General features: G+C 37.1%; 2 protein-coding genes and 1 pseudogene across 2 annotated transcripts; 2 read left to right on the top strand and 1 right to left on the bottom strand.

The window, feature by feature from the left end:
* Nucleotides 1–948, top strand: LOC110585529 (olfactory receptor 4K13-like). Its single transcript, XM_021695714.1, has one exon. It carries the CDS (start codon nucleotides 1–3, stop codon nucleotides 946–948), a length of 948 nt encoding a protein of 315 aa, XP_021551389.1.
* Nucleotides 949–4,413: 3,465 nt separating this feature from the next.
* On the bottom strand, nucleotides 4,414–5,422 carry LOC110585328 (microtubule-associated protein RP/EB family member 1-like). Its single transcript, XM_044918164.1, has one exon. The coding sequence runs from the start codon at nucleotides 5,420–5,422 to the stop codon at nucleotides 4,616–4,618; it is 807 nt and encodes a 268-aa protein (XP_044774099.1). The 3' UTR covers nucleotides 4,414–4,615.
* A 4,037-nt stretch (nucleotides 5,423–9,459) lies between these two features.
* Nucleotides 9,460–10,401, top strand: LOC110585530 (annotated as a pseudogene).
* The last annotated feature ends 17,460 nt before the right edge of the window (nucleotides 10,402–27,861 follow it).

Here is a 27,861-nt window from a genome sequence, read left to right on the forward strand (position 1 = left end):
ATGAATGTGGATCTCCTGAAAAACACATCAAGTGTTTCTGAGTTCATCTTGCTGGGACTTTCCAATTCTCAAGAAATTCAAATATTCCTTTTTGCAATCTTCTTTCTTGTCTATGTAGCCATCATAGTAGGAAACCTCCTCATTGTGATCTCTGTGATAGTTGACAACCATCTTCACTCCCCCATGTATTTCTTTCTGGCAAATTTATCATTTTTTGACTTATGTCTTTCTTCTGCTGCAACTCCCAAAGTGACTGCAGACTTCCTTAGAAAACGCAAGACCATTTCCTTGTGGGGCTGCATGGCCCAGATGTTTTTTATGCACTTCTTTGGGGGTGGAGAGATGTCTCTTCTGATAGCTATGGCCATGGATAGGTATGTTGCCATATGCAAACCCTTGCACTATAAGACCATCATGAATCGCAGGGCACTCATTGTGTTTCTACTGCTCTCGTGGGCAACTGGGTTCATACATACCACCAGCCAGATGGTTTTCACTGTAGGTTTACCTTTCTGTGGTCCTAATGCTGTGGACAGCATTTTCTGTGACCTTCCCCTGATCATCAAGCTTGCCTGCACTGACACCTATATCCTAGAACTGTTGGTGATTGCAAACAGTGGACTCCTCTCCCTGGTCTGCTTCATTCTATTGCTCATATCCTATATTGTCATGCTGGTCACCATCTGGCAGCACTCCTCCACTGCATCCTCCAAAGCAGTGTCCACACTATCTGCTCACATCACTGTGGTCACTCTCTTCTTTGGCCCTGCTATCTTCATCTATGCTTTCCCATTCAATAGTTACTCTGTAGATAAGTTTCTTTCTGTGTTTTACTCTATAATCACCCCCCTCCTTAATCCAATTATTTATACTCTGAGGAATCAGGAAATGAAAGCAGCTATTAAGAGACTCAGCAGCCAGCATCTTGGTTCCTGGCTCACTTCCTAAATAATATCTATAACAACTGATTATTTGTGGTCTCTGCTATTTGGGGTTTTTGAGTCTCCAATATTTATTGGAATAACTACAATGAAAATATTAAATACTATTTCCCTCAAAATTCATAGCATTATTGTCAGTTTTATTAAAAATTTAATGGAAAATGTTCATAACACAGATTCAATACATTAATAAATGTGCATTCATTAATTCCTTGTACTTCCTTGTCTTAGAATTCAAGGAAACAGGGCGCCTGGGTGGCTCAGTTGGTTAAGCAACTGCCTTCGGCTCAGGTCATGATCCTGGAGTCCCGGGATCGAGTCCCACATCGGGCTCCCTGCTCAGCAGGGAGTCTGCTTCTCCCTCTGACCCTCCCCCCTCTCATGCTCTCTCTCTCATTCTCTCACTCTTAAATAAATAAATCTTTAAAAAAAAAAAGAATTCAAGGAAACAATGCTGATGAATGTTTAAAACACCTAATCATAAATATTATTACAAAAATTTTATAAAGTTTTAATGGCTGTATGTAAAAATAGGTAACTTTAGTATGACAACACACTATATGGTGTTTAGTATCAAATCTTTTTCCCTAAAACTGTATTTAGTAACTTAATAGGTGTTAAAATATCTGTCAGTATTTGTCAACCATTATGAAGTCTTCACACAGGAATTGTGATTTGAATGAGGGTAACATTCTCACTATATAGCCTCAATACACTATATATTTAGTAAAAGGTAAAAATATGCCTAAAAATAAATATTTCCAACATATCTTTGAGTACTCAGTTTTCAAAAAATCAGTATCAACTGAAATATTAAATATTAAAACCATGAACAGCTTAGCGTAGCTTGCTTTACCAGATCACATGGAAACTCAATGTAACTGAATTTCATCATTCATAAAACATTAAAAAAATATTTACTAGGTACCAATCACTGTCTAAAGCAATATAGATACATGGTTATAGATACAGACCTGTTCCCTGTTCTGGAGAGAGTAACCAAGGGGAGGGATCTATGTTAGGCATGGTGGTCTCAGAAGACTACTTTAAGGGGAGACATTTATACCAACCAGTTAAGTAAGCTCTAGAATTAGAGCTTTGAGCAAAGAAAAGAGCATTCCAGGCAAAAGGGCCAGTGTAAACAGACACTGTGAAGTGAGAAAGAGTTTGTAAGTATTAAAGGTAGACCTTGGTGAAGGAAATTGACGAATAAAAGGGAGAAGATCTACACTGAGATTTTATAGAAAGGAAAACCAGAATTTTCAGGCCTAGTAGATTCCTTTTTATTGTCAACATAAAGCCGTTAATGTGTTTTGAGAAAGAGAAGGACAGGATCCAGCATACATTATAGTATGTTATACCTCTGTCCTCTTAAGTAGAGAATATAATGTAGCTAAAGGGAAAGCAGAGGGAATAGTTAATGGACTGTTTCAGGTAGGAAGCCTGAATTTATTAATAATACAAATATTGAGTTTGTGGAATCTACAAAGACTTCCAAAGGCAATTAGAAGACCTAAAATTATTCATACATCTTGGAGACCAAGATGTCTTTTTATAAATTTTTAAATGTCTCAGTTTTAAAAATATTTTAATATTTTGTTTTATTATGAAAACTTTTATTTGAGTATAGTTGACATAAGTATTACATTAGTTTCAGGTGTACACAGTGATTTGAGAAATTTTATATATTATGCTGCTATGTTTACCAGAAGTATAACTCCATCTGTCACCATACAACACTACTACAATATCATTGACTATATTCTTTATGCTGTGCCTTTTATTCCTCTGACTTGTTCTTTCCATAACTGAAAGCCAGTGTATCTCCCACTCACCTTCACCTATTTTGCCCATCCCCCTACCTGCCTCACCTCTGGCAACCATCAGTTTGTTCTCTGTATTTATATATCTAATTTTGCTTTTTGTTTTTTTTGTTCATTTGTTTCGTTTTTGGATTCCACACATGAGTGAAATCACATGGTATTTGTCTTTCTCTGACTCATTTCACCTAACATAACACCCTCTAGGTCCATCCATGTTGTTGCAAATGCAAGATTTCATTCTTTTTATGGCTGAGTAATATTCCGTTGTGTATATATACCGTATCTTCCTTATCCATTCATCTAGTGATGGACACTGGTTGCTTCCATATCTTGGTTATTGTAAATAATGCTTCAATAAATGTAGGGGTGCATATATCTTGTCAAATTAGTATTTTAATTTTCTTTGGTTAAATACCCAGCAGTGGAATTATTGGATCATATTGTAATTCTATTTTAAATTTTTTGAGGAATCTCCATATTGTTTTCCTTAGTGGCTGTACCAATTACATTCCCACCAAAAGAACATAAGAGTTCTTTATTCTCCACACCCTCACCAACACTTACTATGTTTTGCCTTTTTGATTCTAGACATTCTGACAAATGTAAGCTGGATGATATGTCACTGTGTTTTGATTTGCATTTCCCTAATGATTAGTCATATTGGGCATCTTTGCATGAGTCTGTTGACCATATGTATGGCTTCCCTCAAAAGATATCTATGCAGGTCCTCTGCCCATTTTTATTCAGATTTTTTTTTGGTGTTGAGTTGTATACATTCTTTTTTTTTTTTTTTTAAGATTTTATTTATTTATTTGACAGAGACACAGTGAGAGGGAACACAAGCAGGGGGAGTGGAAGAGGGAGAAGCAGGCTTCCCGCGGAGCAGGGAGCCCAATGCAGGGCTCAATCCCAGGACCCTGGGACCATGACCTGAGCCGAAGGCAGACGCTTAACGACTGAGCCACCCAGGTGCCCCAAGTTGTATACATTCTTCATGTATTTTGGACATCAACCCCTTATCAGATATATCACTTCCAAATATCTTCCCCCATTCAGTAGGTTACCTTTTTGTATTGCTGATGGTGTCCTTTGCTGTGCAAAAGTTTTGAAATATACCTTGAATATCAAACTTACGTATTTTCCCTTCTTATCCCCTTTTTCTTCCTTTTTAAGTATATCTGCCCTACTTGAGTTTGGCCCTAGACCATGTACTCCTAACAGTTCAGCTTTATTTTGAAAAATTCTATGCATACCATCCTTACCAACTGATTTGGGTAATCAAGTCAGGACATCCAATATTGTTCTAATATTATCTTCCTAATTTCTGTATTAAAGAATCCTTTTCCTTCTTGCATCTCAAATACCACACTAAACTGAAAAAACGGCAGAAATTTTTAAAAGACTTATTTTTCATGGCAATTCTTTTTTTTTTAAAATACTCTTAAGGCATTTATTTATTAAAATGTTCTCTGCCAAGATTTCACATTAGCTTAAAATTCAAATCAGTCTTTACATTTCTCTACTGAGGTTTCCACCTCAGAGTATCACATAAAAACACCTTCTCCAGCAATCAGTGTTACCAGCGTCCACACGGTGAGCCCCATGGTCAGCCTCTTTGTTCCCTAGGTGACCCAACTAATGTTAATACTGCTCTGCTACAGGGTAAAAGCTCCTAACTCAAACTCATTGGAAAAGGGGTGAAACTTCTGCAAAGTGCACTTTAAGAAGAGGTACTGTTTGCTCATGAAAAGAAACCAGTGAGTCCTCTAAGAATAATAAAAGGGGGTATTTTACAGTTAAGCACATGATTTGGAGTGAAGAATTCGGATGTTGCTCTGCTGGTCCAGGCCATTAATACTCTTCTTGTTCCTCCTGTGGGCCCCCTTCATCAGGTATCACAAAGCCTTCATCTGTGGCATACAGAATGTCCACGATCCTCTGCAATACTGGGTTGTTTTCCCCCTCGTTCTCCTGGCAAATCAATTCAATGTTCCTTAGCTTTCCAAAGTAGAAATCTCTTTCTTTCTCCAAGTCTTCGACGGTAAGTTTCAATACGTTGACCTGCTGCATCAATTCAGCTGCTTCGTCATCCCTGTTGCCCACACCAGGATTCTTTCGCACCACACCCGGGCCAGCCTTAGGGGTTGCAGTAGTTCTGTGAGTTGCAATGGGCCTCTGTGGAGCTGCACTGCTAGAGCTGAGAGGTTTCTTCGGTTTGTTCAGAGCTGGAGCAACAAGGGAGGGAGCCACTGCAGTTTCTTGACCTTGTCTGGCAGCTACGGGGTCATAGTCTTTACCATCATAGTTTGCATCAAAAAACTTCTTGAACCACTGAACGAATTCAAAATTGTCCTGAAACTTTCCTTTTACTAATTTGTCCACAGGAATCATTTTGTCAACACCCATTCTCTTAAAACCTGCTTGTAGTATTTTGAAGTTCTGGATGTATTCATGTTCTAGCTTAGCCTGGAATTTCACTTTCTTCAAGGCAATGGAGCCAGGGAACACCATGTCCATAAACTGACAGTAGGCAGCCCCTGAGCACAACTGTTCGATCTTCGTCAGATTCAGCTGCAGAGACTCATTGATCCAGGCCAGCATGTCATGTCGACTTAGGTTATCACTGGTGACTGATGTTGAATATACGTTCACTGCCATCTTTGGCTCTCGGCGGGACCGCGTCCACGGCCTGTGCCCGGCTTCGGTTCCGTCTTCGTCTTGTTCCCATGGCAATTCTAATTGCTAGTGGCTGCGTGGGTAAAATAAATCTTAAAAAATGTTAACTAAATTGAATTTATTAAATAAAAAAAAATTCCTAGGCTCAGTCAGAAAGAATGAGAAATCTATTAGGAATGTCTTCTATGGACTTTGGAAATGAATGTGGCACCACATTTATCATACATGTACTCCCCTCACTTTTTTGTAATCTTTTAAAGAGCATTCCAATTAAACAAACATGGAAGAGTTAAAGTAGGAGGAAACACAGAAAAATTTCTGTAGCAATGAACTCATGTGCAATCATACATTGTTACACTGCTAGCCTTTAATATTTTACTTATCTACATTGTTTACTATAAAAATTTTACTATAGTTGCCTCCATGATCTCCCTTTCATAGTCTTGAGTCATAATCAAGTTCTACATAATTGTAAAGGACTAGAGAATTCTAAATCTTTAGAATGGTTGGTTGATTGCTAAACTCCACTAACTAATCATTTATTGCTTACCATGATGAAAGCCTCTCCTTTTTGCTCATTCTTGTGTGTGCTGGTTCACTTGCTCTCTTACTCTCTCTCCTCGCCCTCTTCTCTCCCCTTCTACGGTAAAATGAGATTTTTTTTCTGGTAAGAACTGGTCTATAGTATATGAATTTCCTTATATGCCTTGCTCAGTGTAGACTATTTTAATTTTACTTGAATAAATGCACTCAATTACTAATTATAAATATTGAGATTGATGAAATCTAATTAACAGAATTATAATTTCCTCAAGTCTATCATTTATGATAGATCATTTTCTATAAATGTGCTCATCCTTCCCCAACCAAAACACTTGAGTTAGTGCTTTTTCTGAAAAGCACTTACTAGAGAAAGTTCACATGGCTGATACTTGGTGAATTCACAATTCACTTAAATAATGAGAGAAGTCCTTGTTCTGAACTCTTGGGAACACTAGCATGTTTATTTTAATAATTCCCTTTAGGGAACTGATCACCAGCCTGCATCTTATTTATGTTTCTTGTCCTTTTTTATTTTTTCTTTTTTTGTACCTGCAAATCATTGTCCTGTATATTCATGAAGGCAAAAAAAGATAAACAATATATATTCAGGATCTAACTGTATCTGCACGTTTTTGAAGAGGCCACTCCTCAGAACTGGTAGGTTTAAATAGCAGTGCTAACAAAAACTGCAAATGTATACTTTAATAAAGGAGAAGATGTTTTATAAGAAACTTAGAACTGAATGAAAACCACATTATTCCGATCATGAGGGCAATAGTAAAAGATAATTTTGGTCAACTAGCAACTGAAGAATGTATCTAGTTTCAGTAAGAACAAGAGCCACATTCCTGATTTGAGGGGTCAGTTTTATAGTTTGAGTTTGTATTTTGGGAATATAAACTTAAATTAGTTATCCCTATGGGATAAAAAGACAATTTAGAATATTAAAATAATGGAAAAATTAGGTTCTTCCTTGGCTAAGTATAGCATCTGTGATAAGTCTGAAACATAAAATAATAAAGTCTCATATCAAGAAACTGAGAAACACTGATTTCCTATTACTTAACCTCTGTTACTACTTTCCTACACTGAGTATTTATTTCATCACAGAAAACACATGAAATAAGTGAGATAAATTAATTTAAATCAATTAAAAAAATTTCCACTCAAGTACACTTATTTTGTTCCCTGAAGTCATATAACATTTCATTCAATGTAATTACCTAATTGTACTGCTAATAAATTTCTTTGGTAATTTTGCAACCCAAGGATTATTTCCTATTCTTCTAAACCCACTGGCCTTTTTTCTACCTACATTTAAAGCAATTAATTTTAATATTTTAAACTTGATCAATATATGAGATCAAAGCCCTTTGTGTATCTATAATGCTGAGCCTTTTTCCATTAAATGTACAAGTTTATTTTTTAATTAGAAAATATTTATAATGGTTATTCTGACAGCAAATCTGACTTTTACATTCCAAACATTTTTTTGTGGTCAGTGACTATTACCCGTGCATGGGTTATCTAATCTATACATGACTTAATCCTCTCATAAAAAAGATTCATAAAAAAAACCCCTCAAGATCAGTAAAAACTGTACAGCTTTTATTCTTATTGAAAGAACTGTCAGTTATGTATTTCCACATACACTGTTTAAGTGCTTTTGTGTAAATGTATAGAAAAGACCTTATTACTAAATATAGACACACAGTATTGGACATCCCATAGCATTTTTTTTCCCTAGGCAAGCAACCACAGTTGAAAAGAGTGCACTCATTTTTCATCCTTAAGTCACATAAATGTCACAGAAAGAGCTAGACTCTCCAGTCCCGGGTTATCCAACCCATTCTCAGACAAAGTTCCTGCTAGAGAGAAACCACACCATGTTGATTCATTTTTTTTTTAAATAAAATTTTCAATGCAGCTGGCTTTGCTTTTTTGATTCACATTTATTCAATTATTTTTTCATTTCTTTTCAGTTCACTGTATTTGTATAAAATACACTACTCAAAAGTTTAAATTTTCCATTTGAGGCTTAACTGTGGCTTAAGTTAAGAAAAATTCTTTTCTTTTCCATACTCTTATTTTTACTTGTGTCTGAGTAGAAAAAAATAAATATTTTAAAGATATTTCATCTTTATTTGTACATATCAATATGTACAAATTGTCATATTGAATGATTTCATCTATAATAACATATTGGAATCCATCTATATGTACACTTAGCTGGATATATTTTATAGAGACTCGTAAAATTCCAAAAATCCTAAATTAATAAATATTGGGTTTTGCTCATAATTTTCCAATTTTACTTATCAAACTATAAAAATTACTTTTATAATTCTCAAGATTTTTCCTTCAGTATTTTGAGACTGAGGACCGCAGAGTTTTGAAACTATGCATAACTAGTATGTGACTCAATTACTACATGAAATAGAATACCAATGATGATAATAAATATAATGAAGACAACTAGGTAATTATATCATTTAAATTTAATAGAGAAAAATATATTCATTTAGACTAAGTCTTCTTTACCAAGTCTTCCATAGTAAAATTCTTCTATGGTTCTTATTGGTTTGGGTATCTTTATAGTCACCAGAAAATGAGATAATGCTAAAAACAGAATTTTGTAAATGCACATACATAATACCTATGGGTATACAATGAAATACGCAAATATATTCCATATATGTTATCCTTGGGAGTCTCATAACAATCTGTGAGGTTGAAGAGTAGGTATTATTTTATGCATATAGAAAAATAAAATCAATGTTCAAAAGAGTTAAGAGTATATTTCCCTAGTAAATGTAGAAGGCAGGACTAGAATGTAAATCTAAGCTCTTGGTTCAAGTTTTCTTTTTTTTCCCTTATTCTGATAGTTGGGCTAAACAATAACATCTGAATATTTCATGAACTATTAAGCCAAAAAATGTATATTCAGAGTAGATTTTCCACAATTTGTTCTGGAGCTCCAGAACTAGAACGTATGTATTTGCGTTTATGTGTATACGTGTAATTCTGTATCCGTGTCTGTGTGGTTGGTGTGTATCAGTAATAGTTTTTCAAAAAGAAGAAAACAGGAAAAAAAAGTTGGGACTAAAACATCTAAATAAAAAAGTATATAAAAGTCATCTATCAGTGTCAGTTCAATATGGGAACACACACAAAGTACAAGTGTCAAAGATATATGAACCAGTATAAGAGTCAAGAATCACTCTGCACACAAGTATGAAATATCAGAGGAAAGCACTGGGTACAAAGAAGATAAGCTTGCAGGAACCAAGGAAACCTAAACCTACTTGTAAAAAATCTGCTGTATTTTTCAGAAATGTCCATCTTCTCTCTCTATATATGAATCAAATACTACTTTCTATATGGTCATATCTTCAAAACTATCACAGGTTAACTTGTCACTTTTTCCAGGTTTTCTACATTTTATATGACTTTCTGAAAACCCCTACATAGACTAGATGGATATGATGAATAGCTCAATGGTAATGGAGTTTCTTTTGTTAGGACTCACCAACACTTGGGAACTTGAAATTTTCTTTTTTTTTCATATTTTTGTTGGCCTATGTAGCAATTATGGCAGGAAACCTTCTCATTGTGGTCACTGTAACCTTTGACTCACTTTGTACTCCACACCAATGTACTTCCTCCTTGGAAATCTTTCCTTCCTGGATATGTCTATTTCCACAGTCACAACCCCTAAGATGGTCACAGATTTCCTCAAGGAGAATAAAACTATTTCTTTGTGGGGCTGTATGGCTCAGATGTTCTTCCTCCACTTTTTAGGTGGCAGTGAGATGACTCTTCTCATAGTTATGGCTGTTGATCAGTATATTGCAATATACAAACCTCTTCACTACACATCCATCATGAATCGCCGGGTCCTCATGGGCTCTGTGCTGCTATCATGGGCTGTTGGTTTTGTGCATACAATGAGCCAGATGGTTTTTACTATCACCTTGCCCTTCTGTGGCCCTTACATAGTAGACGATATTTTTTGTGACCTTCCCCGTGTTCTAAAACTTGCCTGCATTGAGACATACGTTCTGGAGTTGCTGGTAATTGTTGACAGTGGACCGCTGTCTTTCATCTGCTTCATACTCCTGCTCATTTCCTACACTGTCATTCTGGTAACTGTCCGACGTCGATCCTCTGGTGGACTCTCCAAGGCTCTGTCCACATTGTCTGCTCACATTACTGTAGTCACTCTGTTCTTTGGGCCAATTATCTTCATTTACACTTGGCCATTCAGGGGCTTTTCAGTGGATAAATTTCTTCCTTTGTTTTATTCAATTATTACACCTTTACTGAACCCCATCATTTATACTCTGAGAAATCAGGAGATGAAAGCAGCCATTAGTAGACTGAGGACCAAACACATCCTCAGAATAAATTGGTATTAATTTGTTTTGTTTGTAGATTTTTAAAAATATTCATAATGTATACTGAAATTATCAAATGTTTGTTCCATCATTACATTTATAGGACATGTTTGGTTTTTTTGCAAATATACTTATTTTAGTTGAAATTTAATCCAGTTGGAGTTAATAATATTTTTAATGTAATAAAGAATTAAAGAGAAAAAAAGCCAGCCCACTAACTATAGTTGAAAACCCAGAAATTTTAAAGACTAAATTCCATTAAATAAAGAGAAATCATGGTCCGGGAGTGCACAAAGTGTTGTAGGGATCTCCTGCATCACATTGGGAGAGAAAGTTCCCCTTCCTGGAGTATATTTGGAAGGGGGTATATTGCCTCCCCAAGGACAAAAGACCTTGCAGGTGCCAGCAAACAGTCTTTCACTGGCAGGGGACAGAGGTATGCACAGAGGCTGGATAACCTGGTTGCTGCTTTTCGCTGTGCTACACCATAGATTCTGTGTACCACACAGGAGTTGTTGTTGTTGTTGTTGTTGTTGTTGTTGTTGTTGTTTGAGTCATCCTAAGGACACCGGACACAGGATGGGCAGACTCTTCTCTGGAGGAAAGGAATGGGTCTGCTCGGTGCCAAATCCCTTAAGATTTGGAGTCTTGAATCCCAGCCACAGGCCAAAGATAAAACGCAGGAGAGCTGTAGTGCTCCGTGCTCGGTGCATTGATGGCCTTCGCTATTCTTTGAGGGCTTCCTGAACAGCAGGGGGTGTGAGATTCCCCTGTCTGGGGTCAAGAGAGTGGGATGACACCATTTCCCCCCTCACCATCAACACTGTAGGACTTCAGAGAGCAACACAGCGGCCCTCAGTGAATGCGGGACCCCCTTACACCAAACCCTGTGCCCCTGTGTCTCGCAAGTGCATATATCCTAGGGCAGGTCTGACTCTAAGCCAGCATGGTGGGTCTCTCCCCTAGAAGGCCAGCACAAGCAGCACCCCTTCTCCTGATGGATTTAAGCTTTACTTGCTGTTCTTTATTCCAGTTCCTTTAGGTGTAAGGTTAGATTGTATATTTGAGACTTTTCTTGCTTCTTGAGGAAGGCCTGTATTGCTATACAATTCCCTCTTAGGACTGACTGCCTTTGCTGCATCCCAAAGGTTTTTGACTGTCATTTTCATTTTCATTTGCTTCCACGTATTTTTTTAAATTCTTCTTTAATTTCCTGCTTAATCCATTCACACCTTTTTTTAAAATTTCCACTTAGATTTTTTTAATTTTTAAAAATTTTTTCCAGAGGTCTGATCTTATTTTTATTTTTTATTTAAATTCAATTAGCCATGGTATAGTACATCATTAGTTTTTGATACAATGTTCAATGATTCATTAGTTGAGTATAAAGCCCAATGTTCATCATATCACATGCCCTCTTTAATTCCTTTTTAAAAAAAAATTATTTCTTTTTAGAAAGAGAGCACATGAGTAAGCGGAGGGGCAGAGGGAGAGGGAGAGAGAGATTCTTGAGCAGACTCTGCACTTAATGCACAGCCCAACGTGGGGCTGGATCTCGTGACCCTGAGGTCATGACCTGAGCTGAAGTCAAGATTCAGACACTTAACCGACTAAGCCACTGAGGCAACTCAACTCATTCATTCTTTAGTAAGATGTTCTTCAACCTCCATGTATTTGTGGTCCTTCAAATTTTTTCTTGTGGCTGACTTCAAGTTTCATAGCATTGTGGTCTGAAAATATGCATGGTATCATCTCAATCTTTTTGTAGGGGTTGAGGCCTGATTTGTGTCCCAACATGTGATCTATTCTGGAGAATGTTCCATGTGCACTCAAAAATAATGTGTATTCTGCTACTTTAGGATGAAATGCTCTGTATATATCTGTTAATCTGGTCCACTGTGTCATTCAAACCCCTCATTTCCTCTTTGATCTTCTGCTTAGATGATCTGTCCATTGCTACTATTATTGTATTATTATCAATGAGTTTAAGTTTGTTACTAATTGACTTATATCTTTGGCTGCTCCCAAGTTAGGGGCATAAATATTTATAATTGCTAGATCTTCTTGTTGGATAGACCCCTTTATTATGATATAGTGCCCTTCTTCATCTCTTATTAAAAGTCTTTGGTTTAAAATCCAGTTTGTCTGATATAAGGATGGATACTCTCCAGCTTTATTTTGATGTCCATTAGCATGATAAATGGTTCTTTACTTCCAGTCTGGAGGTGTTAAAAAGAGGTCATACGCTGTCCAGGGCCTGGCACTTCAGGAAGTGTTTCTGGTGTATGCTGTGTGCACTCTGCTGTTGTGTTTTGGCTGCTCTTTCCCACTGTTCTATCCTCTACAGTATTCTTCCTTGCTTATAGTGGGGAGTGTTTGGATCTTCAACTAGGTGTGCTTTGATTTGTTTGTTAATATTAGTCTTGCAACTGCCACAATCTCTCCCTCCAATTGCGCAGATTCCTTTCTTAATCCTCAGACCATATTCCTAGTTGTTCAAAATAGTTTGATGTTGATCCAGCTGTGCTCGAGGAGCAAGGAAAAGCTCAGGGTTCCCCTAGAACCTCACCATTTAACTCCTCCCCTCCTACTATTTTTCTTCTAAATTCTTGACTGCAATTCTCTTCAAATAGTCATTCATTCTAAATGTATTTACTATTTCCCTTTAAATATACCACTTCTTTATAAAATAGGAACCACTGTTCTATGAATTACATGATTTCATTTACAAAATGCCATTCTATGTCCTTTTCCTCTAAATACAATTCATATTGTTTTATAGAGAGAGAGTTCTTACTTCAAAGCATTGATATTATTCAGTAGTACAAATAACTCACTTTACTGTCTATTCACCAAATGATGGACAGCTAAACTGCTTATGACTTCCTATTACCATATACGATTTCATGATTAATAACTGTCCAACAGCCCTATGTAGGTATAAGAATTTCTCTAAGATAAACACCCGGAAGTGAAAAGAACTGGGCAATAAAGCATTTATCCACTTATTTTCACGAAATATTACAGACTACTTTCCAGAATGACTCTAATTCCACCTATAGAACAAGATCCATTGCTCATATCCCAATTCAAAATTTAGCATAATTTGCCTTTCTAAATTTTTGTTTCCATATAAAATAATATCATGTTGTTTTAATTCACCTTCTTTTGGTTATCAATGAATTTGGAGCCCCTCTCATACCTATTAGCTTTTCAACTTTTCTATGAACTACTCTAATCTTGGCCCACTTAAAATGGTTTTTCTGTGCTCTTCTTGTTGATTTGCATCCTGTGCATCTGTACTGTTCAATAAATTACCTAGTAACATATATCTGTTTAAATTCTAATTTGAACAAATTAAAATAAATAAAAGTGAAATTTTAGTTCCTCACATCAGTCTCATTCAGGTGTTCAATAGCAATTGACAAGAACAAGAACAAGACAGATATACAACATTTTCATCATTATAGAAAGTTCCTTTGGGCAGCAGTGATCTAGATATTGATCCCTTGTTAATTTAATATATTACAAATATTTGTTGAATTTGTCATTTGTACACCAATCTCTAGTTTCCTTGACAGGAAAAAAAAAAGATTACTATTTGTATTCTGAAATTTAATAAAAGCTTACCTTTTCATTCATTTTTAAAAGATTTGCTTATAAGATATCCTTCTTAAAACATAAGTTACAAAAATATTCTTCAATATTTTCTTATTATCATATCACATTTTTCACATTTTGTTGTTAAATATTTCTGGAGCCCACCTTTATGTATTGGGAAGGTAGGAACCCAACTTTATTTTTCTCCTTTTAGTAAACCACTAGTCTCAGCACCAGCTACAAATTAATGTGTCCTTTCTCCATTATTTTGCTTGGCCATCACATAGGTGTGTGTGTGTCTGTGTATACACATACACACACACATTATACAGCATATGTGTATATCACATATGTATATACACATATGTACATTTCACATATGTACATATTTATATGTGTGCATGTATCTCAGAATATATATACATGCATATAAACATATATGATTTCAGTTTTCTATTCACTTCCATTTTTTGTCTTTCACTTTACCATTACCATAGTGTTTTGGCATCACTTGGCATATAGCTTAATACCTAGTTATTTTCAACTTTCAAATATCATTTTGCTTTAAGTTTGCCTACTATAGATAATTAACACTTTTGTTTTTGCTATTAATATTCAATATTGGTTTTATATGTATATAAGGTATATAGATAGGTAAGTATATTAAATTATATTTACATGTATATAAACTATATATGAATACATATAAATATATGCATGTTACATATGTAATATATATACATGTATAATTTTATTTCTGAACTTTGAGAGTAAGTTATAGACATAGTGTTCTTTTACCCCTAGCTACCTCGGTGTATATTTCCTAAAACAATGTAATTTTCAAATTTGCAAATCAACATTAATATGATATGAATATCTAATCTATCAATCTTATTTAATTTTTTTGCCAATTATGTGAATAATGTCCTTTCAGAAAAGGAAGTCTCTGGTCCAGGACCAATCCAGGATCACAAGTTGTATACTGCCATGTCTTCAACAATTCCTCAATCTTTCTTTAACTTCCACTCATTGTTTGTAGGTAACCAAACTCATTGTTTAGTGGTTTGTTGCCTATGTTTCATTTTGCACAAATGTTCAGGTATATGGCTCCTTCCCCTCTTATTTTCCCTTTTGCTTGCTTCCTATACACATTATTTTGGTCCTTTCACTTAACTCTGTATCCTGAAAAATCAGGTTGTATGACCGCCATATCAGGTCATAAACATCTTCCTCTTTCTTCATCATAGCTGTGTATCTCAAATATCCTAATAAATACGAAAGTAAAGCAGAAGGGGCACCTGGGTGGCTCAGTTGGTTAAGCGACTACCTTCGGCACAGGTCATGATCCTGGAGTCCTGGGATCGAGTCCCACATTGGGCTCCCTGCTCAGCAGGTAGTCTGCTTCTCCCTCTGACCCTCCTCCCTCTCATGCTCTCTATCTCTCATTCTCTCTCAAATAAATAAATAAATAAAATCTTTAAAAAAAAAGTAAGTGAAGCAAAGCAGAAAAGGAACAAAGGGACACAATTCGAATGCTCTCTGGCAGCAAATCACACAACCCTAGCAAGCCCTCATTTGCCTGGGACTAAAGTATTCATCTTAGATCAGTGCTACCATATGCTTTTTTTTTTTTAAGATTATTTATTTGAGAGAGCGAGAATGAGAGAGAGAGAGAGAGAGTACATGAGAGGGGGGAGGGTCAGAGGGAGAAGCAGGCTCCTTGCTGAGCAGGGAGCCCAATGCGGGACTCGATCCTGGGACTCTGGGATCATGACCTGAGCTGAAGGCAGTCGCTTAACCAACTGAGCCACCCAGGCACCCGCTACCATATGCTTTGCCGGGATATTCTCAGAATTTTTATTCTAGTTTCTTAGATCATTTACTTTCTTCTCATTTCTGTGTCATTGCTGGTTTGGACCTCAATTAAAGAGCCTATATCCTCAATAGTTTGCTGTCAGTTTGTCAGAAATAAATGATTCTTTTGTTTTCACAGATTAACCAACATTTTATATGAATTAATTTCTTATTCTCTGCTGGTGAGGTTTGACTCTATAATCGATTCAAAGTACAAACACTAAAAAACTGCTTCCTATCTCTCCCATCTACTGTAGGATGCTAACAGAAAGAGGGTTTGAACCACATTTAAATTCCATGGAAGTAATCTGATCACATCTTCCATCGGGTAGGAAGTGACATGTTTCTGCGTTTATATCTGAGGTCATTGCAAATGATTTATATGTAGAGACTTCTATGTTTTGTGGCTTTTTTTTTTTTTTTAAGATTTCCTTTATTTATTTGAGAGAGAGGGAGCGTGAGCATGAGTGGGGGCCGGGGGGAGGGAAGGCAGAGGGAGAAGCAGACTCCCCACTGAGCAGGGAGCCAGACATGGGGCCCTATCCCAGGACCGATCCCAGGACCCTGGGATCATGACCTGAGCCAAAGGCAGATGCTTAACCAACTGAGCCACCCAGGCGCCCCTGTTTAGTGGCTTCTTAAAAGCTTTGAACACCTTCACATTTTGGTAATCCCACTAGAGTAACAATGACTTGCCAATAAAGGATTTTTTAAAAAGATTTATTTCCCAACCACACTTACTGCCAAGGTGTAAGTACGTGGCTTAGATTCCATCCATCTGATATCTTTGTCTGTAGGAGTTTTATTTGGAAATGAGTTATATAAATAATAAGGCTGGAACAGTCATTCATTTTGCTGGCACCAGCAGCAACAAAATTTACTTAATATGATTATTTTACAACCAAACATTTAAAAAAAATTAATGGTCTCACAGCCACCTGAAGACAAGAGAAGAAAACAAGCCACCAGCTCTAAAAATCTCTCCAATCTCTGTAGTGGGTGGAACTCCATCCGTCCTTTCAAATTGTTATTGATTCTAAAAGATGAAATCATCACAAAACACTTTTTTGTGAAGTATTATCCTCTCAACAGACAGAATTCCCATTAGAATCACCTACTGAGGATGCCCAGAATTTACCAGCACTTATTGGACACTACCTAATACTAACAGAAACTATGTTAGGAAGTCCCTAGGTTGATACATCTTAGCAATCTGTTCCTTCTTAAAGAACTATGAATTCAGGACTCCTGGCCATCTAGGTATTTTCCCATCTGAACACACTGCCTGTAACTGCTTCTGAACTGGTAAGCAAAGGAGATGTTGCAAACATAATAAAGTCAATGCATTTGCCTGTTAGGCTCACACAAAATAGCAAATGTTAACTGAGTTTGTTACAATCAGTAGTGAAAGGCACAATCTCAGGTTTGGAAAAATGTGTCATAGGCTCTAGAAAATGGGCCAGAAAGAAAATTTCACCCAGAGTTATGAAAATTAAATGAGATGATTTACATGAAGTTCCTAAAAATCTAACCTGGCAAATAGCAGAACCTCAATAAATGACTGCATTTATCGTCATTGAGGAAAGATTTTTCTACCAGGCACTGTGCTAGGTACTAAAATGACAATAAATAAATTTTAAAAATTCATAATCTTGGAAGACAGACATATCAAAAATAACTGCATCACTAGTTAAAAAGGCAAATGGGCGCATAGAGAAGAGAAGCATTAATTCTGACTCGGCTTGTTAGGAAAAGATCCACTGAGAATCTTTTATTTGATATAGGTATTAAGGACAAATAGATAAAGTCAAGAGGATTCATTTATGTAGATGCATTCATTTCTTCTGGATACAGAGTTAAATTTCCTGACATCATCCTTTCTAGAAGCCTTTTGCAAAGAGAGTGAGGCTGCATCTAAATTAAACTATTAAAACATACAGCCAACTCTCAAAAACCCATGCTAATTTAAGAAAATCCAAGCATTTTCCACCCAAACAGGTAGCTGTATGTGGGGTTTTCTTTCGGTGTGGTTGCTTCAGCTCCACCAGTTCCAATAAAAAAATTGGCAGAGCTATATTGCTGACCTTGTGAGGCTGGGAAGAATAAAGAAGAGCTTAGAAAACATAAGAATATGCTAGACAAGAAATACAGACTGCCCTGAACTACTCTTAGAACCTGCATAAACACCAGAAATGAGATCACTTGGGATCAGCTTTATTCCAGTGACCTCACTCATAATTACCTCTACTTCTCTAAGCCTGGGCTCCCTTTTTTTGTGTGATCTGCTCAACACCCCTGTCCAATTCCTCTCCCCAATGGGACGAGCAAAAATTCATTACCCACTTTCTCTTCATTATATATTGGGCTAGAAAACAAAAGAAATGGGGCTCTGCAAAGACTGGCTAGGTCAAAGTAAGGAAAAGAAATTAGACTTTACCATTTATCTGAGGAGGAAGAGAATGGGAGTCAATAAAAGAGCACCATAATAGTTATGGCTGGGTGGGCTTGTGGGGAGGCTGAGAGGGAGCAGTTACTGGGAGTGGAGAAGTTCTAGTGAGGAAAGAGACTGAGGAATCCTGAAAGCTGACAAGTGTTAGTTCTTTCTTATGAAACTATGAATTCAGAAATAAAATATTAGTTCCCACATTTAAAAACAATACACTACAGAACACATACAAGAGTGTGTATGGAGATCCTCAGGTATGGTTCCAGATTACCAAAATTAGCAAATATTACAATAAAGCGAGTCACACGAATTTTTTTTTTTTTTTTTGGTTTCCCAGTGCATATAAAAGCTATGTTTACACTACAGACTATTCAGTGTGTAACTGAATTATGTCTAAAGAAAACAATGTATACACCTTAGTTAAAAAAACACCATTGCTAAAAAATGCTAGCCATTATCTGAGCTTTCAGCAAGTTTTAATATTTGTGCTGGGGGAGGGTCTTGCCTCCATGTTGATGGCTGCTGACTGATCAGGGCGGTGGTTGCTGAGCTGGGGTGGCTGGGGCAATTTCTTAAAATAATACAATAATGAAGTCTGCTACATCAACTGACTTTTCCTTTCATGACCAAATTCTCCATAGCATGCAATGCTGTTTGACAGCATTTTACCCACAGTAACACTTCTCTCAAAATTGGGAGCCAATCCTCCCCAACTCTGCTGTTTTATCAACTAAGTTTATGTAATATTCTAAATCCTTTGTTGTCATTTCCATAATCTTCACAGTATCTCTACCAGGAGTAGATCCTCCTCTCAAGAAACCACTTTCTTCACTCATCTAAAAGAATCAACTCCTCATCTGTTAAAGTTTTATCAGGAGATTGCAGCAATTCAGTCACTTTTTTAGGCTTCCACTTATAATTCTAGTTCTTTTGCTATTTGTACAATATCTACAGTTACTTCCTCCACTGAAATCTTGAACCTCTCAGTCATCCATGAGGTTTGGAATCGACTTCTTCCAAATACATGTTCATGTTGCTCTTTTGACCTCTTCCCATGAATCACAGATGTTCTTAATGGGATAAAGAATGGTGAATCCTTTCCAAAAGGTTTTCAATTGACTTTGCCCAGATCCAACAGAAGAATCAATATCTATGGTAGCTACAGCCTTAAGAAATAAATATTAAGACTTGATACAGAAGGGGGGGGGTGGATGGGGTAACCAGGTGATGGGTATTAAGGAGGGCACATGTGGTGATGAGCACTGGGTGTTATATGCAACTAATAAATTGCTGAACAGTACATCAAAAACTAACGACATACTATATGCTGGCTAATTGAACATGATAAAAAAAAAAAACTTTAAAATTGAAATTACTCTTTATCCGTGGGCTGCAGAATGCATGTTGCATTACCAGGCATGAAAACAACATTAATCTCATTAGACATTCCACCAGAGATCTTGGGTGACCAGGTGCATTTTCAATGAACAGTAATATATTGAAAGGAATCTGTTCTTCTGAGAAGTTGATCTCCACATGGAATTAAAATATTCACTAAACAATGTTGTAAGCAGATGTGCTGTCATAGGGCTTTGCTGTTCTATTTACAGAGCAAAAGCAGAGTAGATTTAGCATAATTCCTAAGGGCCCTAGGATTTTCAGAATGGTAACTGAGCCTTGGCTTCAAATTAAAGTCACCAACTACATTAGCCCCTGACAGGAAAGTCTGCCTGTCCTTTGAAGCTTTGAAGCCAGGCACTGACTTTTCCTTTCTAATTATGGAAGTCCTAGATGGCATCTTCTTTCCATATGAGGCTGTTTCATCTACATTAAGAATCTATTGTTTAGTGTAACCACCTTCCCATTAATTATCTTAGCTAGATCTTCTAGTTAAACGTGCTACAGCTTCTATATCAGCACTTGCTGCTTCACCTTACACTTTTATGTTATAGAGATACCTTCTTTCCTTAAATCTCATGAGCCAGCCTCTGCTGGCTTCACATTTTTCTGCTGCAGCTTCCTCATCTCTCTCAGCCTTCCTAGAATTGAAGAGACTTAGGGCCTTGCTCTGGATTAGGCTTTGGCTTAAGGGACTGTTGAGGCTGGTTTTATCTCTCCAAACCACTAAAACTCTCCATAACGGCAAGAAGGCGGTTTCACTTTCTTACTATTCATGTGTTCTTGGGAGTAGCACCTTTAATTTCTTTCAAAAGTTTTTCCTTTTCATTCACAACGTGGCTGTTTGGCACAAGAGGCTTAGCTTTTGGCCTATCTCAGTTTTCAACATGCCTTCTTCACTAAGCTTAATCATTTTTAGTTTTTAATTAAAGGTGCGAGATGTGTGACTCTTTATTCACTTGAATACTTAGAGCCCATTGTAGAGTTATTAACTGGCCTAATATCAATGTTGTTTTGTCTCAGGGAACAGAGAACCCTATGAAGAGGGACAGAGATGAGGAAACAGTCCGTTGGTGGCAGTCAGAACACAAAGATTTATCAATTAAGTTTGCCATCTTATATGGGTATGGTTTATAGAACCCCAAAACAATTAAAATTAGAAGTAACAAAGATCAATGATCTCAGATCATCATAATAAATATAATGAAAAATTTTATTGCAAAAATTACCAAAATATGAGGCACCTGAATGTCTCAGTCAGTTAAGCTGCTTTCAGCTCAGGTCATGATCCCAGAGTCCTGGGATCAAGCCCTGCATTGGTCTCTTTGCTCAGTGGGGAGTCTGCTTCTCCCTCTCCTCTGCCTGCCACTCTGCCTACTTGTGCTCTGTCAAATAAATAAATAAAAACTTGAAAAAAGACAGAAGTCACAGTCTTTAAAAAAACTGCCAAAATACAACAGAGACATAAAGTAAGCAAATGCTGTTGGGAAAATGGTGGCAGTACACTTCCTCAATGCAGTGTTGCCACAAACCTTCAATTTGTAAAATGCACAGTATCTCCAAAGTGCAATAAACAAGGTATACCTGTATAAATGAGTTTAGAGACTTATATTTAGGGATCTAACTAGAGAAATGTGATCAAGATCTAAGGTAATAGAATTATGACTGAAACTGAAAAAGATAAAGCAGTGGTTCTCAAGCAGAGACAATTCTGTCCCCCATGGGACATATGGCCATCTCCGGAGACATTTTTGGTAGCCACGATGAAGACGAGCTACAGGTAACTACCAAGTAGAGACTAGGGATGGTTTTAAGTATCCTACAATGCAAAGGACAGCCTCTGCAACCAAGAATTATTCAGCCCCAAATGTTAATGGTGCTGAGAAATCCTGGTGTGTAGGAATATAATAGAGTGAGGCATAAAAATATGGGTACGCTGAGTTGTTTTAGGTAGAATCTAAATTAAAATACTAGTTAGGATTTCACAATCACATTAATATCAGAGAGCAATAATTTGTGTGTTTTAAAGAAGTGGACTGTAAAAGGCATTTTTAAATGATTTTGAATTGCCACAGATACTTTTGTGTTGAAGTGCACATGCTAGTTGGCTGGACCAAGCCTCTTCAGAAGGGAAGTCACTGTGCACAGCCACAGTTGAAGTGGATCCTCTAGGACTGCCAGTCAGGGGAAGGGAGTGTAGACAGGTTATATGGGACACATACAAAGAACATGTCAACCAAAATATCTGTTAATTGTTGTTACATTGCCTGATATTTTATAATATATAAATTCTATATGTATATATTTCTATATACACTTGATGTCTACAGAATAAGATTATAATACTATACAAAGTGCACTGTAATCTGCTTTTTCCATTTAAATAATGTGAATATTTCCCATGTTCTTGGTTTTCTCAAGCATAATTTTATTGTTAGTGAAATATTACATCCTAAATTCCTGTAACTCATTTAAGAAAGTAAGCCCCAATTGTAAGACATTTAGTTTGCTTCAATTATTTTGCATATACAGTAATATTACTATGAAGATTTTAGAGCATACACATAATCATTCCCTTACAATAAACTCTAAGAAGTGGAAGATCTGTCTCAAAGGTTCTACACATCATAAAGTTTTGAAACATTAACAATGGAGAAATGTTTTGGACAATAAGGTACTTTTAGAGGAGGACAAACAGAGAGATAACTAAGTGGCATAAGCATTTAGGAGTAAAACAGTACAGTAGGTAATAAAGAAAATGTCACAGTCAAGGAAAATACTACCTAAGAAAGGAGATAAAAGGTCTATCACAGAGAAACTTTTATTTATTTATTTTTATTATGTTCAGTTAGCTACTGTATAGTACATTAGTTTTTGATGTAGTGTCCAATGATTCATTACTTACATATAACACCCAGTGCACATCACAACACATGCCCTCCTTAATACCCATCACCCTGTTCCCCCTCCTCCCACCCTCTCCCCTCTGAGACCCTCAGTTCATTTCCTGGGGTCCACAGTCTCTCATGGTTCATCTCCCTTTTTGATTTCTCCCCCTTCAGATTTCCCTCCCTTCCCTTATGGTCCTCCGTGTTATTGCTTATGTTCCACATATGACTGAAACCATATGATAATTGTCTTTCTCTGACTGACTGATTTCACTTAGCATAATACCCTTCAGTTCCATCCATACTGATGCAAATGGTGGGTATTCATCCTTTCTGATGGCTGAATAATATTCCACTGTATATATGTACCACATCTTTATCCATTCATCTGTTGAAGGGCATCTCGGCTCCTTCCACAGTTTGGCTATTGTGGACATTGCTGCTATGACCTTTTCACTACATCTGTATTTTTAGGGTAAATAGCTAGTAGTGCAATTACTGGGTCATAGGGTAGCTCTATTTTTAACATCTGGAAGAACCTCCATACCATTTTCCAGAGTGGCTGTACCAACTTGCATTCCCACCAACAGTGTAAGAGCATTCCCCTTTCTCCACATCCTCGCCAACATATGTTGTTCCTGTTTTGTTAATTTTTGCCATTCTAACTGGTGTAAGGTGGTGTCTCATTTGTATTTCCCTGATGGCTAATGATGTTGAGCATTTTTTCATGTATCTGTTAGCCATTTATATGTCTTCTTTGAAGAAGTGTCTCAAATCAGGTCTCAGCCAATACCAAAAGATTAAGATTATTCCCTGCACATTATCAGACCACAAGTGAAACTGGAACTCAATCACCAGAAAAAATTTGGAAGGAATTCAAACACTTGGAAGTTAAAGACCATCCTGCTAAAGAATGATCGGATCAACCAGGAAATTAAAGATGAACTTAAACAATTCATGGAAATTAATGAGAATGAAAACACTTCAGTCCAAAACCTATGGGATACTGCAAAGGCGGTCCTAAGAGGGAAATACATGGCCATCCAAGCCTCCCTCAGAAAATCAGAAAATCCCAAATGCACAAGCTAACCTTATACCTAAAGGAGCTGGAGAAAGAACAGCAAATAAAACCTAAACCAAGCAGGAGAAGAGAAATAATAAAGATTAGAGCAGAGATAAATGAAATAGAAACCAGAAAAACAGACAGATCAACAGAACTAGGAGCTGGTTCTTTGAAAGAATTAATAAGATCGATAAACCACTGGCCGAACTTATCGAAAAGAAAAGAGAAAGGACCCAAGTTAATAAAATCACGAATGAAAGGGGAGGGATCACAACTAACACCAAGGAAATAGAAACAGTTATTAGAAATTATTACCAGCAACTATATGCCAACAAATTAAGCAACCTGGAAGAAATGGATGCCTTCCTGGAAACTTGCAAACTACCAAGACTGAAACAGGAAGAAATAGACAATCTGAATAGACCAATAACCAGTAATGAAATTGAAGCAGTAATCAAAAATCTCCCAAAAAACACAAAAAGTCCAGGGCCAGATGGCTTCCCAGGGGAATTCTACCAAACATTTAAAGAAGAAATAATACTTATTCTACTGAAGCTGTTTCAAAAAATAGAAATGGAAGGAAAACTTCCAAACTCCTTCTATGAGGTCAGCATTACCCTGATCCCAAAACCAGGCAAAGACCCCATTAAAAAGGAGAATTACACACCAATATCCCTGATGAATATGGATGCCAAAATACTCAACAAGATACTAGCTAAGAGGATCCAACAGTACATTAAAAGGATCACCCACCACGACCAAGTGGGATTTATTCCTGGGATGCAAGGGTGGTTCAACATTGGCAAATCAATCAACCTGACAGAGCACATTAACAAAAGAAAAGACAAGAACCATATGATCCTCTCAATTGATGACAAAATACAACATCCGTTCCTGATTAAAACTCTTCAGAGTATAGGGATAGAGGGAACATCCCTCAATATCATAAAAACCATCTATGAAAAGCCCACAGCAAATATCATTCTCAATGCGGAAAAACTGAGAGCTTTTCCCTTAAGGTCAGGAACATGACATGGATGCCCACTCTCACCACTTTTGTTCAACATAATACTAGAAGTCTTAGCCTCAGCAATCAGACAACAAAAAGAAATAAAAGGCATCCAAATTGGCAAAGAAGAAGTCAAACTCTCTCTCTTCACAGATGACATGATACCTTATGTGGAAAACCCAAAAGACTCCATCCTCAAATTACTAGAACTCATACAGCAATTCAGCAATGTGGCAGGATACAAAATCAATGCACAGGAATCAACTGCTTTTCTATACACTAACAATGTAACTGTAGAAAGAGAAATTAAGGAATCGATTCCATTCACAATAGCAAAAAAAAACCCCGTAAGATACCTAGGAATAAACCTAACCAATGAGTTTGTAAAGGATCTATACTCTAGAAATTACAAAACACTTATGAAAGAAATTGAGGAAGACACAAAAAGATGGAAAAACATTCCATGCTCATGGATTGGAAGAATAAACATTGTTAAAACGTCTATCCTGCCCAGAGCAATTTACACTTTCAATGCCATCCCTATCAAAATACAAACAGCATTTTTCAAAGTGCTGGAACAAACAATTCTAAAATTTGTATGGAATCAGAAAAGACCCCGAATCGCCAAGGAAATGTTGAAAAAGAAAAACAAAGCTGGGGGCATCACATTGCCTGACTTCAAGCTATATTACAAAGCTGTGATCACTAAGACAGCATGGTACTGGCACAAAAACAGACACATAGACCAATGGAACAGACTAGAGAGCCCAGATATGGACCCTCAACTCTATGGTCAACTAATCTTTGACAAATCAAGAAAAAATATCCAATGGAAAAAAGACAGTCTCTTCAATAAGTGGTGCTGAGAAAATTGGACAGCTACATATAGAAGAATGAAACTGGACCATTCCCTTACACCATACACAAAGATAAATACAAAATGGATGAAAGACCTCAATGTGAGACCGGAATCCATCAAAATCCTAGAGGAGAACATAGGCAGTAACTTCTTTGACATCAGCCACAGTAACTTCTTTCAAGACATGTCTCCAAAGGCAAGGAAAGCAAAAGCAAAAATGAACTTTTGGGACTGTATCAAGACAAAAAGCTTCTGCACAGCAAAGGAAACAGTCAACAAAACTAAGAGGCAGCCCACAGAATGGGAGAATATACTTGCAAATGACATATCAGATAAAGGGCTGGTATCCAAGATCTATAAAGAACTTCTCGAACTCAACACTCAAAAAACAAATAACCCAGTCAAAAAATGGGCAGAAGACATGAACAGACACTTCTCCAAAGAAGACATAAAAATGGCTAACAGACACATGAAAAAAATGCTCACTACCACAGAGAAAATTTAAATAACAATTTATCTAATATTTATATCTGAGATGATCAAAACATAAAATCAAATTAATAAGTAATAAAACTCTAGAATGGGGATACAGTAATAGATCCTCAAAGGATAATAAGAAATGTATTATGGGGGCACCTGGGTGGCTCAGTCGATTAAGCATCCAACTTTTGATTTCAGCTTAGGTCATGATCTCAGGGTTGTGAGACTGAGCCTTGTGTCGGGCTCCACACTCAGCTTAAGATTCTCTCTCTCCCTCTCTCTTTCCCCTCCTCCCACCTCCTCCTCCCCCCTCCCCCCAAAAAAGAAATGTACTAATACTAAGCCCACTAAGTTTTGGGCCTGAAAAGGAACTCAGAGACTGGGCTCAACCACTTGGTTTTATGGATCAGAAAACATACTCAAAGAGAAACATATGCCAGCTTTGGAGGTAAAATTGGTTCTCAGTCCTAGTCTTCCAACTTTATTTCAGTGTTCTTGCCAAACACCATACTGATTCTTTTCACATGTTAATTCATAAAAACACAGAAATCACAACTTTCAAATTGATCTTTATCTCTGGTGTGATTAACTGTCCTACTTCTTACTTGGGTTGTGGTTTTAGCAATATCACACACAAGCACCCATACACACATGCACACCCACATACAGCAGCAGTAGCAGCAACAGCATCCAGATTGATACATCGGATCTACCAACTTAGTTTCAAGTAATTAGTGTGACATTCCCAGCCTATGGGCTCCAACATGCGGACTCTGCTCCACCCATCACCTGACCAGTGTTGCTTTGTATGGATGTGAAGGGAGGTCTAGTGAAAATTATATGGTTAATGTATGAATTATAAAACCTGGTTCGTTAAAAGCATACCATTTTGTAAAGACAGATAGGATCTGGCACAGAAGCTAAATGTGGGAAGCGAGACACTTAGAGGTCACAAGTAACCTCACTTGAACTTAAAGCATCTTTCTTGCTTCACTATAATATGGGGCTCTTCTTAGAATGTGAGGGGGCTACTCAGAGACTCAGAACATTCAACCCTGCTGCTTAACAACAGCTGCCTTTGCAATTTATGGACTTTGTAATCCTCTCTAGGAATGTGGGTTTCAGCCAGAGCAGATCATGGGTAGTGACAGTCATGTCAGGAAAAACAGTCTTTGCCAAGAAAGGCTTTCCAAGAGTATGAAGATATCAGAAGCCCACTCATGGGTTGGTGGGAAAGAGAGCGGTCTGGGTCACTCTAAACCTGACTTACTTATGCAGAGCAGGTTTGTACCTGCTGGATCACAGGCCCTTCAAAACTCTGGGGCTGATTTAGAATGAAAATATAATTTCTTAAAATAGTTGAGGGCAAACAGTAACTCCCAGATTGACTCAAAATTTGAATTTTAAAGGGGTTGTGCTGGGCCCCTGTGTCCTCCAAGGAATTCAGACTAAGGGATCTTATCTCCTACAAAACCACAGAACTCTGAAAGATGGTCATACCTCCTTAACCTGTGAAGATGAAGCATGTGCCTCAGAGCTCATGGACTGCTTAGGGGAACCAAGAGATATGAATAGGTTGTGGCTTATAAGCTAGGCTTAGAGATAGACAGTTTAGATATGTATCTTCCTTCTTAGAGTAACAGACATTAACACTAAATTTCAAAGTCAAATGAGATTGTTAAAATACCCAAATGAATGAATATCCTTGGCAACCCCCATGGCCTTAGTGCCCTCTTCTTTCTCTCTACAGGTCATCCCAGAACAAGCCACACAATGGAGTCCACAGAATAATTAAATCAGTCTGAAGTGTTAGAATTCATTTTGCAGGGCTGACCATCTGCCAGGATATATAGTTTCTTCTCTCTGTACTCTTCCTAGTTGTCT

The sequence above is a fragment of the Neomonachus schauinslandi genome, chromosome 9, assembly GCF_002201575.2.
Source record: "Neomonachus schauinslandi chromosome 9, ASM220157v2, whole genome shotgun sequence".
NCBI classification, from domain to species: domain Eukaryota; kingdom Metazoa; phylum Chordata; class Mammalia; order Carnivora; family Phocidae; genus Neomonachus; species Neomonachus schauinslandi.

What these genes read in the sequence shown, in the direction of transcription:
- LOC110585529 (XM_021695714.1), top strand. Translation starts at nt 1, where the DNA reads ATGAATGTGGATCTCCTGAAAAACACATCAAGTGTTTCTGAGTTCATC.
- LOC110585328 (XM_044918164.1), bottom strand. Translation starts at nt 5,422, where the DNA reads ATGGCAGTGAACGTATATTCAACATCAGTCACCAGTGATAACCTAAGT.